Source organism: Diceros bicornis, chromosome 4, assembly GCF_020826845.1.
Source record: "Diceros bicornis minor isolate mBicDic1 chromosome 4, mDicBic1.mat.cur, whole genome shotgun sequence".
In the NCBI taxonomy this organism is placed as follows: domain Eukaryota; kingdom Metazoa; phylum Chordata; class Mammalia; order Perissodactyla; family Rhinocerotidae; genus Diceros; species Diceros bicornis.
In genome coordinates, this window is record NC_080743.1 from 92,342,363 (window position 1) to 92,356,713 (window position 14,351).

At 36.4% G+C, this 14,351-nt stretch overlaps 1 protein-coding gene across 7 annotated transcripts in view; it reads left to right on the forward strand.

Moving 5' to 3' along the window:
• RC3H1 (ring finger and CCCH-type domains 1) overlaps positions 1–14,351 on the forward strand; it is an 83,792-nt gene that overhangs the window by 38,819 nt on the left and 30,622 nt on the right. For 6 of the 7 annotated variants that reach the window (XM_058540027.1, XM_058540025.1, XM_058540030.1 and 3 more), the window contains exons 2-7: positions 858–1,237; positions 5,131–5,251; positions 6,064–6,303; positions 6,735–6,910; positions 10,448–10,648; positions 14,148–14,280. In XM_058540027.1, coding sequence (XP_058396010.1) covers positions 1,007–1,237; positions 5,131–5,251; positions 6,064–6,303; positions 6,735–6,910; positions 10,448–10,648; positions 14,148–14,280 — 1,102 coding nt within the window. In that variant the 5' untranslated portion in view covers positions 858–1,006. The remainder of the gene's footprint in view (positions 1–857; positions 1,238–5,130; positions 5,252–6,063; positions 6,304–6,734; positions 6,911–10,447; positions 10,649–14,147; positions 14,281–14,351) is intronic. The other variant, XM_058540029.1, reaches the window with a different exon arrangement.

A 14,351-nucleotide genomic window follows, 5' to 3' on the forward strand; every position in this document is an offset into this window, starting at 1 on the left:
CGTGGCTTCGTGGTTAAGTGCGCGCGCTCCACTGCTGGCGGCCCGGGTTCGGATCCCGGGCGTGCACCAACGCACCGCTTCTCTGGCCATGCTGAGGCTGTGTCCCACATACAGCAATTGAAGGATGTGCAACTATGACATACAACTATCTACTGGGGTTTTGGGGGAAAAATAAATAAATAAAATTATAAAATAATAATAATAATAATAATTTTAACTATGTTGTTCTAACACAACACACTATAGCAACAAGTATAGGCTCTGCCAGTGGCTTAAAGATATCTACCAGTATATAAAATTCTTATGAATATCTGAAAGCATTAAAAATAAACCTTAAAAAATACCATGGTCTCATCTCGTTACCCACGCCAAATTTTATGATAAAGTATTTTAGGGTAGTTTATATTTTAGGCCAATTTTTAAAAACTTTTTATTGAAGTGTAATATAAGTGTACCTAAGTGTAGAGCTTGATAAATTTTTACAGCTGAACAGATTCATATAACTTGGTGTACAGATCAAGAAACAGAACATTATTAGTCACCGTAAAAAGGGTAATTTTTAAATATAAAACCATCATAGACTTAGATAAACTTGAGAGACTTAAGTCCTGGATTTAACATTATTACTAACTTCAGGTGTCATCTTTGGCAAGTTATTTCATTTTTCTGGGATCTACTCCCCATCTCTAAAATGGGGGGATGAGACTAATTGTTTTATTATGGCTCTAATTCTGTAAAAGTGCAAAAAGATGGAGTATGGTGGTATAAAAGGTTGTAGGTATAGGCAGTAGGGTGGGAACGTGCAGTTTAATTGAAAAGGAAGACACTCATTTTTTTTCTTTTTCTTTGTTTTCCAGGTTATATTTCACACTATGTGCTGACTGTATCTACAGAAGATATTTAAAAAAAAAAAGATAAACTTTTTTCAAAGATTTTGATTCCAGTGGAATCTTTGCTTTAGATTTTGTGTGTGTGTGTCTGTTAGTGAATTGTAACTCCAGAAGCAATGCCTGTACAAGCTCCACAGTGGACGGATTTCCTGTCCTGCCCAATTTGCACTCAGACTTTTGACGAAACAATTCGAAAGCCCATCAGTTTGGGTTGTGGCCATACTGTCTGCAAGATGTGCCTGAATAAACTTCACCGCAAGGCTTGCCCATTTGACCAGACCACTATCAATACAGACATTGAGCTCCTTCCCGTGAACTCAGCATTGCTGCAGCTAGTGGGTGCTCAGGTAAGATGGGAGGCTTATACATTTTAGTTTCTCTGTGTGTATATTTTCCTCCTGAGAGAAACGTGTTGAATTAAATTGGATAGCATTGCCTTCTATTTAAATAGATAAAATTCTGTTCAGCACAGTGCAAATCCTGTATTTCAGTATGTTAGGAGATGTATTATGGTAGTACAGTGTTTCTCGGTCATAGTATAGTAACATCCATTTAATCTGGTAGTCAGGCTTTCTTAACAATCTTAGCTATTCAGATCACTAGAGAAACCTAAAGGTAAGTCACAAGGACCTCTTAAGATTGAGGAAAATATTATAAAACCATTGCATTTTACTTAATAGGAAAAGTGAAGCTGCTGCAGACAGTTTTCGTAGTAGACCCTAACTGTAATGGAAGATGAGGGAAGGTGACAAAAACTGTAGAGCACGGCCTTTGGGAACCATTTATTTAAGAGTTGTAGCAAATATCCCTTAGTATCTAAATATAAAAGTTAGTCTGATAATTCTGAAAGTAATACTGTGAGAGTTTTATGTCAGTATTCTGAAATTAGAGATCAGTATCCTTAGAAGGTTTCACAAAGCCAAGGGAGGCAGGTTTTTGAGAGCTAGATATGATTCACTTAAATAATCCCTCACTAAATTAATTTGCATAGTGTGAGTCTGAAGTACCATATGTTTACTGTAAATCACTTTATGAATTAATATACTGGAACTTTGGATCTAGCCTAACTAATATTTTTAGATCAGTCTTCCTATAAGCTGCTAAAAAATAGGGAAGATTGATATTATGTATGTTGTAGATAAAGAGAGCAGTTCTAGAACAGCTTATTCAGAAGGAAAACTTATTTTATTTACACACCTATCTTGATGATGTCACCAAAAATACTACAAAATATTTGTCAAAAGGGAAAGTGCAATTGATTCTTTTTATTTTCTTCCTGTACTTAATTTTTGATTTTCTAATCATTTCTCCTTTTTTTTTTCTTTTGTGAGGAAGATCAGCCCTGAGCTAACATCTATTGCCAATCCTCCTCCTTTTTCTCCCTTTTTCTCCCCAAAGCCCCAGTAGATAGTTCTATGTCATGGTTGCATATCCTTCTAGTTGCTGTATGTGGGACGCCGCCTCAGCATGGCTGGACAAGCAGTGTGTCGGTGCGCGCCATGGATCCAAACCCAGGCCACCAGTAGCGAAGCGCGAGCACTTAACCACTAAGCTGGGGGGCCGGCCCCCATTTCTCCTCTTACTTCGAAAATTCCAGTATGGTGTTTTGGAAACATTTAAAAAATAGACTTATTGGGGACAACAATTTTAGAAATACAGTATTTTAATAACAAATAACCAAGGCTTACTTCTTTTTCATAAAGTTGTTTAAGAATGAACTAATTCTTTTTGTACGAAATGATTAAGACCTTGTCATATCTTAACTGAAACAACTAATGTTTATGAAATTTGAGGATAGGACATTTTAATGCATAATAGCCATTATTTTAACCCCACAGATTTCCATTAAACAACTGTTAGAGCTAATAAATGAATTAAGTAAAGTTGCAGTATACAAAATGAACATGCAAAAATCAGTTGCATTTCTATACACTAACAATGAACAATCCAAAAGGAAATTAAGAAACCAACTCCACTTACGGGAGCGTCAAAAAAAATAAAATGCTTAAGAATAAATTTAGCGAAGGAGGTAAAAGACTTGTATACTGAAAACTACAGAACATTACTGAAATTAAAGAAGACATAAATAAATGGAAAGACATCACATGTTCATGAATTGGCAGACATATTATTAAGATGACAGTACTACCCAAACCAATCTACAGTTTCAAAGCAGGCTCTTTCAAAATCCCAATGGTGGGCCGGACCCGTGGCTTAGCGGTTAAGTGCGTTCCATCCACTGCTGGCGGCCCTGCTTCAGATCCGGGGCACACACCGACGCGCCGCTTCTCCTGCCATGCTGAGGCCGCGTCCCAAGTGCAGCAGCTGGAAGGATGTGCATCTATGACATACAACTATCTACTGGGGCTTTGAGGGAAAAAAAAATCCCAATGGTGTTTTATTGCGAAAATAGAAAACCTCATTCTAAAATTCATATGGAATCACAAGGGACCCCAAATAGCCAAAACAGTTTTGAAAAAAGAGAACAAAGTTGGAGGAATCACACTTCCTGATTTTGAAACTGCAAAGCTACAGTGATATGACAGTGTGGTACTGGCATAAAGACGGACATTTAGATTAATGGAATAGAGTAGACAGTCCAGAAGTAAACTCACATATATGGTCAAATGATTTTTGACAAAGTTGCCAAGACCATTCAGTGGGGAAAGGACAGTCTTTCCAACAAATAGTGCTGGGGAAACTGGATATCTAAATGCAAAAGAATGAATTTGGACCCCTACTTCACACTGTTATACAAGAATTAACTCAAAAATGGATGAAAGGCTAAATGTGAGAGCTAAAACTACAAAACTCTGGGAAGAAAATATAGGCTTGAATCTTCATAACCTTGAAGCAGGCAGTGGTTTTTTAGATATGACACCAAAAGCACAAGGAACAAAAGATAAGTTGAACTAAATCAAAATTTAAAACTTTGTGCTTCAAAGGACACTGTCAAGAGAGTGAAAGAACCATCCACAGAGTGGGAGAAAGAAATTGTAAATCATATATCTAATAAGAAACTTGTATTGAGAACATATATAAAGGACTCTTACATTTCAATAATAAAAAGAACACAATTTAAAAATGGGCAGAGACGGTGGCGCAAGCAGTTAAGTGCGCACGCTCCACTGTGGCGGCCCGGGGTTCGCCGGTTCAGATCCCAGGTGCGCGCCGACACACTGTTTGGCAAGCCACGCTGTGGCGGCATCCCATATAAAGTGGAGGAAAATGGGCATGGATGTTAGCCCAGGGCCCGTCTTCCTCAGCAATAAAAAGAGGAAGATTGGCAGATGTTAGCACAGGGCTGATCTCCTCACAAAAAAAGAAAATAAAGTGGGCAAAGATCTGAACAGACACCTCACCAAAGAAGATATACAGATATATATCAAATGGGCAAATGAGCAAATAAAAAGTTGCTCAGGGGGCTGACCTGGTGGCGTAGTGGTTCAGTTCACACGCTCCACTAAGGTGGCCCAGGGTTCAAGAGTTCGGATCCCAGGCACGGACCTACACATGCTCGTCAAGCCATGCTGTGGTGGTGACCCACATACAAAATAGAGGAAGGTTGGCACAGACGTTAGCTCAGCACAGTCTTCCTCACTAAAAAAAAAAAAAAAAGTTGCTCAGCATTTGTCAATAAGGAACTGCAAATTAAAACAACAACGAGATACCACTACACACCAACTAGAATAGCTAAAATGCAAAATACTGACAACACCAAATGCTGGTGAGGATGTGGAGTAGCAGGAACTCTCATTTATTGCTAGTGGGAATGCAGAATGGTACAGCCACTTTGGAAGTTATTGTATGATTCTAGGATTATGTTTATATGAAATGTCCAAAACAGGCAAATCCATAGAAACGGAAAACAGATTAGTGTTTTCCTAGGGTTGGTGGGGGGTTGGGAGGGTAAATGGGAGGAGTGGTAGTTAAACGAGTATAGGGTTCTAGTGGAGGTGATGAAAATATTCTAAAATTGTGGTGATGATTACACAACTGTGACTATACTAAAAACCATTGAATTATGTACCTTAAATGGGTCAATTATATGGTATGCAAATTATATCTCAATAAAGCTGTTACAGAAACAAAACAAAACCCCAAAAATGCGATAAATTTTGTGTGTGTGTGTATAGAAAAGATCTTTTGAAAGGATTTAGTAAATTTAGTGGGAATTTTGATGTTACCAGTGTTAATTAATTAGTGAGCACTGACACAGACCTTTCCTTTTGACTTCTAGGTCCCAGAACAGCAGCCCATTACTTTGTGTAGTGGGGTTGAAGATACAAAGCATTATGAGGAAGCCAAGAAATGTGTAGAAGAATTAGCATTGTACCTGAAACCACTCAGCAGTGCTAGAGGTAAATCAGATGCAATTATCTATGCTAAGAAAATCTTTATTAAAGATGCTTTTATTACCCTAAAAATTGTGGCTTTAAGTGAATATTAATGAAATTCATTTACTTACTGTAAACCAAACCCATTGGTGCTAAGTAATATCATTACAAACCACATCAAATAAAGTAGTGAATTTAGAGTTTATGTGATGTTGGAAACATTATTTGAATGAGTTATGGAAGTAAGTATAAGTACACTAGTGGTTTCAGAAGGGCTTCCCATCATTTCACACCTCTGAATTGTCTGCCTTCAATCCAGTTTTATGTGGTATGCTATAGGGGGTGGAATAAAATTGGAAGTTGCTGTTACTGCCTTGCCGTTACAGCTTGTTATTTCATTAGGAAGGTAAGATTAACCACTATGAAATAATATGCCAGAACTGTTAATAACCTCAAGTTTTGGATCTTAAACTGATGATTAATATTTGGCCTTTTTTTCTTTATTCCTCTGTGATTAAAATGAATAATGGTCTATTTAATGTCATAGTGAGTGTTATATTTGCATGAGATAAAAGCTTTTGTATACTTTTATGTAAAGTAATATGTAAATAAGTAATATGTAAAATGTAAAAAAATAATCATATGTAACATGTAAATTAGGCTTCAATTGTGTAATTTTGTTTATTGTTTATTTTAAATATAGTAGAACCCAGAACTGTTCACATACTCATAAGTCAGTTAGCCCATCAGAGGAAGTTTTCCTGGACTCTAAAATTGCGTTGTAAACCTAGAAATAACTTTTTGCTCTAGAAATAACTTTTTGCTCTCTTTTAAAGGAGTGGGTCTGAATAGCACTACTCAGAGTGTTCTGAGTCGCCCAATGCAGAGAAAGCTGGTGACTCTGGTCCACTGCCAGCTAGTGGAAGAAGAAGGCAGGATTCGTGCCATGAGGGCAGCGCGATCTTTAGGTGAACGAACAGTTACAGAGCTCATTCTCCAGCACCAGAATCCTCAGCAACTCTCTTCCAATCTTTGGGCAGCAGTCAGGGCTAGGGGCTGCCAGTTCCTTGGACCAGGTATATAATTCAAGTTTGATATTTACTATACTAGTAATTTAAAAGTATGATGTAGCAACTATAAGGGATGTACAGAGGCTAGTTCTTTGCAATATTCTGTTGTTATCAAGCAGTAGCCCACTTGACGGTTATGGCTTGGGTAATTCCGTGTCAGTTTTTCTCAGCACTTAAAACGTTTCTCTTAATGCCAAAAGTTTATTCATTTTTGATAGTTTTTCTTAAATAGTTTATCTGCTTTCTTAAATAAAATATATGGGGTCTAATACAAAATTGCCCCAAAATCGTTAAAAAGTGTAACTGTGAATATCTGTTATTGTGTTGCCCATTAATTAAGTGGTACCTGCAGAAATTATTGAATACTGCCCTTCTCATAAGTGGATTTATCTTATCTCTGCACATGATGAATTTTGATTTTGCCCAACTTTTCCTAGCAATGCAGGAGGAAGCCCTAAAGCTGGTTCTCCTTGCCTTAGAAGATGGTTCTGCTTTGTCAAGAAAAGTATTGGTTCTCTTTGTGGTGCAAAGGTTGGAGCCACGGTTTCCTCAAGCCTCTAAAACTAGCATTGGGCATGTTGTCCAGCTCCTTTATAGAGCCTCCTGCTTCAAGGTATGAACCTGTGCAAAATTTCAGCTTAAAAGGAAATATTGTCCTTTCCCCAAACTTAAGTAGTAAAAGTTTGAGTTTAATAAAGTTGCCTGTATCTTTTCAGCAATTTTTCTTTTCTTTTTTTATTTATTATTTATTTTAAATTTATTTCTTTATTGAGGTATAATTGACATATATATCCATTGTTTCTTTTTTTTTTCTCTCCCCAAAGCCCCAGTAGATAGTTGTAGGTCATAGTTGTACATCCTTCTAGTTGCTCTGTGTGGGATGCCGCCTTATGGCTTGATGAGCGGTGCGTAGGTCCACGCCCAGGATTCGAACTGGCGAACCCCAGGCTGCTGCAGCAAGAGCATGTGAACCTTACCTGCTACACCACTGGGCTGGCCCCGTTTTTTTTATTTTTATTTTTATTTTTTTGGTGAGGAAGGTTGTCCCTGAGCTGACATCTGTTGCCAGTCTTCCTCTATTTTGTATATGGGATGCTGCCACAGCATGGCTTGATGAGCGGCGTGTAGGTCTGCGCCTGGGATCTGAACCCGCAGAGCATGCGATCTTAACCACTCTGCCACTGGGCTGGCCCCAACAATTTTTCTTTTAAAGAATGTAGGGCCAGCCCCGTGGCTTAGCGGTTAGGTGTGCGCGCTCTGCTACTGGCGGCCCGGGTTTGGATCCCAGGCGTGCACTGATGCACTGCTTCTCTGGCCATGCTGAGGCCGTGTCCCACATACAACAACTAGAAGGATGTGCAGCTATGACCTACAACTGTTTACTGGGGCTTTGGGGGAAAAATAAATAAAATTTAAAAAAATTAAAAAAAAAATGTAGATGGTTGTCCTATTAAAGTTAAATCTTGTTGTATTAAATTTCGTATGTTAAATATTGAACAACAATAGATCAAACCAAGGCTTATAGATTTTTGTATTTGAAGAGACTAATAAGCTATGTCAGTTTTCCACCAAGACTATAAGCAAAATTGGTCTGAAGAGAGTCATGGAAACAGGAATAAGTTTTATTTGGCTACTTGCCCTGATGTAATTCTCTGTGCACAGTACTGGAGCTCCATTTGCCGTTTTGGCTTCAGGATATATAGTAATGCTGGACATACTCTTTTGTATCCCAGACTGAATCAGCACCAATTCAAACACTGGTGCCAACTGTGTGTGATTTATTGTTCATTCTGTTTTCCTGACTTCTTAAGGTCAAGGCTTCTTGCTTCTGACACAACACAACCAGTACTTCATAGACCAGGGAAGCATGTCTAAAAAAAATCGTTAATTCATACAGGCTATAAGGAAATTTATTCATGAGGTCACCACATTCCCTCATCTGACACTCAAACTAAAAAAATCCCACATTTACCATCCTACTATATTCTTTTCTCTCTTTTTTTGAGAAGGATAAAATGGTTCACGAAATCAATAGGAGAGCAAACAGATTTAATTTAAAAATATTTTTAAAAGCCCTCGCTAAATGCCAAAATTACTCTGTTTCTTTCTAGAGTCAGATTATATACTGAAAATGGAGTGTGGACTCCAGGTCTGTACCCACCCTTCTCGTTTTTCTTAGGTACCTCTGGAGCTGTCACAGCCTCTAGCCAAAATAACTCCAGCTGGTCCAGATTGTCCCTAAATAACTCACATTCGTTATAGTGGTTGTAATAACATGATTGTACCATGTAATCCAGACTACATTTCAGAATGTCTGTCTGCTTCCGGTGTTACTTGTTCTCTCTCCATTAACAGCACCAGACAGATACAGTATAGGAAGCTTAAAAAATGAAAAGAAAGAAAAGGAGATCCAGCCTTCCTCTGTGAAGAAAAAAGGAGCTCAGAATATCCACCAAGTGAACCTCTCTCAATCCTAATTAAAAGCATTAATAGTAAAAAAAAAAAAATTGGAAATTTGTAAACATCCAATTATTTTTTATTTGGGTCATGATTATTTCCCTTTATTTCATTGTCCACCTGCTTTCTTCTCTTGGTGGTAGTTTGTACTACACTCTCAATCATGAAAAGGTTTATCTTCTCTTATTGTAAACTTGATTCCCTATGGCAGAGTTTGTGTTAAGTGTCTATCAAAACCCATTTCATCTTCCTCATGGAACTCAAATCAGACTGCATTTTCCATTCTTCTTTGCATATAGCTGTGTTCTTATAGCTGTGTTCTTACTGTGTCCTTTTAGCATTTCTTTTATTTCCATTTGAAAACCTTCTTCAAGCTGTGGGATAATTCTGGCCATTCTTAGTACAGTATAGTTCCAGGACTTTAGACATTGCATCTCTTGGAAATCCTTGATTGTTTTTAGTTAACGAGAGTTTTGAGAGCCAGGGAACCAGTATATCATATGGAAAGCATGTTCCACATTTTAATGAGGTTTAGCCTATACTGAGAGGATGTTTTCATACATACACATATGCATTTGGTCTTTTGACTTGCCTTTGAATACTGTCGAAATATATTTAGTTTTTGTGATTATAGTTCTTGATTTTTTAATCTATTTGGTCTTTCTATGGACATACCTAACAAAATTTAAGTTAGACCTTCTTGTAATAAGAATGGAAGAATACGTTTTTAAATATAATGTCAATATGACCTAGAAGTCTTGACTAAAATAGTCTGTAGTTTCTTTGGTGGGAGGAAAAAAAATGGGAATTTTCTACTAGAGTAATTTGAGTCCTAACGGAAATAAAAGGTCAACAGGGCAAAATATGTTAGGATATAGGTGATCCTAGACTAGAATTAATTATTTTACTTTGATTTGTTAAGCCTTTAGACTAAATTCAGCTTGACTCAAAATGTGAATTATTTGGGGTAATATCAATAGTACCTTCCTCAACAAGTTTAGAGCATTAAATGAGTTAATAAGTCAGTATAATGGTTAATAAGGTAACAACACACTGACTGGCACATACTAAGTGCTCGATAAATGTTAATTATCTTTATTACTAAAAGATATTATTATCATCACTATGATTATTCTAGTCCAGCATCTCAGAATTTACACTTTCTGATGGTGGCCCACCCTATAAAACTCCATGGAGAATTAAGCCAAGTACAAATTAGTCGTCTTTAGAATCACACCAGCATCTGAAGCTCTTTCAGGTATGAGTGCCAGCTAGCTCAATGCCAGGCAGGTCCTTGCGTAATAATCCACAGTTATGGAGAAGAAACATAAATTGTTTTTTAGAATAATTGTTCTCGTACGAGTATTTTCTTCTTTTCAAAAATACATTTACACACACATAAAGTTTAAATTGTGTATATGTGTTAAGGTCTGTTCAATCTTTGGATTTCGTTCCAGCACATACTCTTTCATTCTTTCTTTCTGTAAGACCTATTCAGAAGATTTTGACATCTATAAAGGGGGAAATGTTTTATAGGCATAACGATGTGTTCCATTTTAATCTTGCTATTGTTGCTAAAAGAAATTTGTTTGTTACATTAAAAATTATCTGTTAGTTTATCTGTATGTGGTCATATAAACTATAAACCAATTTTGTTTCTTACCTCATTATGAGATTATATGTGTCTTATTAGGTCACCAAACGTGATGAAGACTCTTCTTTGATGCAGCTGAAAGAAGAATTTAGAACCTATGAAGCTCTGCGGCGAGAACATGACTCCCAGATAGTGCAGATTGCGATGGAAGCAGGCTTACGAATTGCACCAGACCAATGGTCCTCTTTGCTTTATGGAGACCAGTCTCACAAATCTCATATGCAGTCCATTATTGACAAGGTAGACCCTTTTTTGTTTCTTACTTCTTTGACTAATCTTGGAGTCTTGGTAATTGATTTGTTGGAAAAATGTATATTAAAATGATCACTATATGTCAGGCTCTTGTAAATTATATTTTCTGTAGCCGAGGGTCATGTTGTAACTAGTCACATCATAATACCAGTTTGTTTATATAAAGATTTTTTAAATTGAGGTATAACTGACATTGTTCATATAAGATTTGACTAGTGTTATAATGTTTTATCCAGCACTCTCGCATATTCCTTTGAGAGTCTCACATCTCTATTTCTATTTCTTCGATCATTACGTCTCTCCCTTCTTTTATTGTTCTCTGAGTTTTGATCATTGTGTTAGTTAAACCCATTTTCTAAATGCCTTTATTGCCTTCCTGTAGCAGCCATTTAATGGTCTGGAAGATGTATACACTGAGGTTTCTTATGATTCTCAACCAGAATAATTTCACATAAGTTACCATTCATTCTAAGTTTGATCAGCTTTTCAGTAAACTTATTTCTACTTTTATCTATTTTTTGTTATGATAAAAAGATCACTAGGGTACACATGAATTTTAGGTCAGGCTCTATTATTTATTTCTGACTCCAAGAGCTATATTTAATTCTCTTAAAACTGGAGTAATACTATAACTGTTTTTGTTACAGTTCAATGTGAAATACATGAAAGTGCTATTAAAAAGTCTTAAAGAGCCATGTAAATATATTATGTTCAATGATAGTATTTAATTTTTACTGTTTTACCTTAAATACTTACAAGCACAGAGATGATTATACATTAGAGTCCACACTACATTTAATTTAGAGAAATAAGATCAAGATGTAAGAATGGCCTAAATGTAATAATATTTAACACTTAGTGAGACCTTACTGTGTGTCTGGTGGTTTTAAATAATTCATTTAATCCTCTCAACACCCCTATATTATCCTTTTATAGAGAGAGAGACAGAGGTTAGGTGTGTTTCTCCGGGATCACAGAGGTAATAAGTGATAGAGCTGTATTTGAACTTGGGCATTTTGACTCTGGAATCCATGTTCTTAACCACTAAACCTCTTTCCATACTGTTCTGTCCCTCTTTTTTTTTTTTTTTGCTATTCCCAAAGATAGAATTCTTTGAATAAGTAGTAGATTAATGTCAAAGGAGAAGTGGGAAATGTGTTTTATAGCAGCTTGGTGCATAATTTTCAGTATAATGTGTGTTATTTGTTCTGTCCTATAAGTCTTCCCTAGATACCTTAAACCAAACTTTACCTACAACTCCTGGGTCTGAAATTATGCAACCGATTGGTTATAATGTATTGAAACCTTAGTAATGATCTCTTAAAGGAGTAGCTTTCTCCCTCTGAAGAGAAACTTGGCTTGCTTTTATAAAGGTTCTACAAGGAGGTTGACCTTCTTGTCTGAACTAGACTATATAACTAGGTGTTTATGCTGTAATAATTTTCTCACATCATGAGCAATAATTTGAATTTACTATCCAGAGACTTTCATGCAACAAGCTGGTAAACAAACTTTGCCGTGTATGTGACATCTTCTTATTATATACACCAATAGAACTGTCTGTGATAATGGAATGTTCTGTATATGCACTGTCCAATATGGTGATCACTAGCCACACATGGCTATTCAGCACCTGAAGTGTGACTTGTGCAACTGATGAACTAAAATTTTTATTTTATTTAACTAATTTAAATTTAAATAGCCACGTGTTGCTAGTGGCTACTGTATTGGACCATGCAAATAGAGAATTTATTAAAAGTGATAAGAAAAGCAATAGCCTAGTAAACTAATAGATAAAGAAACATAAATTAATAGTTCACAAAGAGGAAATATATCTAATTAATGGGATAAAATTAGGTCCCAATAATAATTAAATACACATTTAAAACAGTGACATACCAAATATTGCTTGTTAAATTAGTAAAAAAATATACTCTCATATATTGCTGATGGTTTGTTAAATGCATTACAGATCTTTCAGGAAGCAATTTGTCAGTGAATAAAAACTCAAAATATTCATGTCCTTTGACCAAACTTACTATTCTCAGGAATTTATTTTAAGAAAATGATCCTTAAAATACTTCAAAAAGGTTATGAGCTCAAAGGTGTTAATTGCAACATTATTTATAAACGAGAAAATACGGGGATGATTACAGAAGTTAAGATCTCTGTACTCGGAGCACTGTTATATGGCCATTAAAATTATAGTTATATCAGGACAGATACTGTCTTCAGCTAATAAATTTCATTTAATTTAAAAAAAATGTTAGTGAGATATTCTTATTAAGTCTTGGTGGTGGATACGTGGATATTGTCATTATATTAGTTACTTTTTTTGGTAATATTTCATAGTAAAATTGGTTAGCAATTAAAAAAATGCTTTTGTTATAATATTAATGGTAGCCAAAATCATAAGTTTATAAATGGCTGATTGTAAGAATGTTAAAAACATGCAAAGATGAAAAAATTGAATAAAAGAATGTCACCATTCTGATGATAGTTGTGTTATTTTCCTTTTTTTCTTAAATGTATGCTTTTTTTTTTTAAATTACCTTTTCTTTTATAGAAGGTCCTTTTGGGGGAGAAAAATTCTCATCCATATTAATAAACTACATAGAGAGCTAAATGTTTCCAAGTAAGAACCCTTAGTTACTATCACATAATCAATTTTTTTCCCTATTAAAGGTCATGTGTATGGCCAACTTAGGGAGGTAATGCAAGAATGTGTGTCATTAAGCCTTAGGAAAATACACAACCTGATAGCTTTGTTTTTTTTTTTTTTGTGAGGAAGCTCAGCCCTGTGCTAACATCTGCCAATCCTCCTCTTTTTTGCTGAGGAAGACTGGCCCTGGGCTAACATCTGTGCCCATCTTCCTCCACTTTATATGGGACGCTGCCACAGCATGGCTTGCCAAGCAGTGCGTCAGTGCGTGCCCGGGATCCGAACCGGCGAACCCCGGGTCGCTGCAGTGGAGCACGCGCACTTAACCGCTTGCGCCGCCGGGCGAGCCCCAACCTGATAGCTTCTAAGAATCCGAAACCACATTAAGGATTTCTTTGAGCTAGAATGGTCTTTTGAAATTATTTAGTCCATATAACAGGTGCTATTGTATATTAGCAAGAACATAATCTCTAGACTATATTTCCAAATTTCAGTTGTTTGGAAGGAGCCCAAGAGCCAAACTAACATAGTGTTGTAAGAACATAAGATGGAAAAAATACTTCCAAATTGAGGAATTGAGAAAGGCTCACATTTGAGGACTGTGACAGCAGAGGTGAGAGAGTATACCATATGCCAAGCTGTGGATGCAGAGAAGTGTGGGGTTTGTTCACGTAGCAGGCAATCCAGTGTGGCCAAAGTGTGGGATGTGTGGGAGGATAAAAATTAAATTTAATAAATTGCAGAAATGATTGTGATATTGTAAATAATCTTTATTTAAAAAGGATTATCTGGCCTTTGGGAAAGTTAATGTTTATCTTTTTTAAGTTACAGACCCCAGCCTCTTTTGCACAAAGTGTTCAGGAACTAACAATTGCTCTCCAGCGGACTGGCGATCCAGCAAACTTGAACCGCCTAAGACCCCATTTGGAGCTATTAGCAAACATCGACCCTAGTCCAGGTAAATCCAGGGGAAATTAATGGACTATCCTGTGTGCCTTAGTGCTGCTCAGTGATTCTTTTAATTATCTT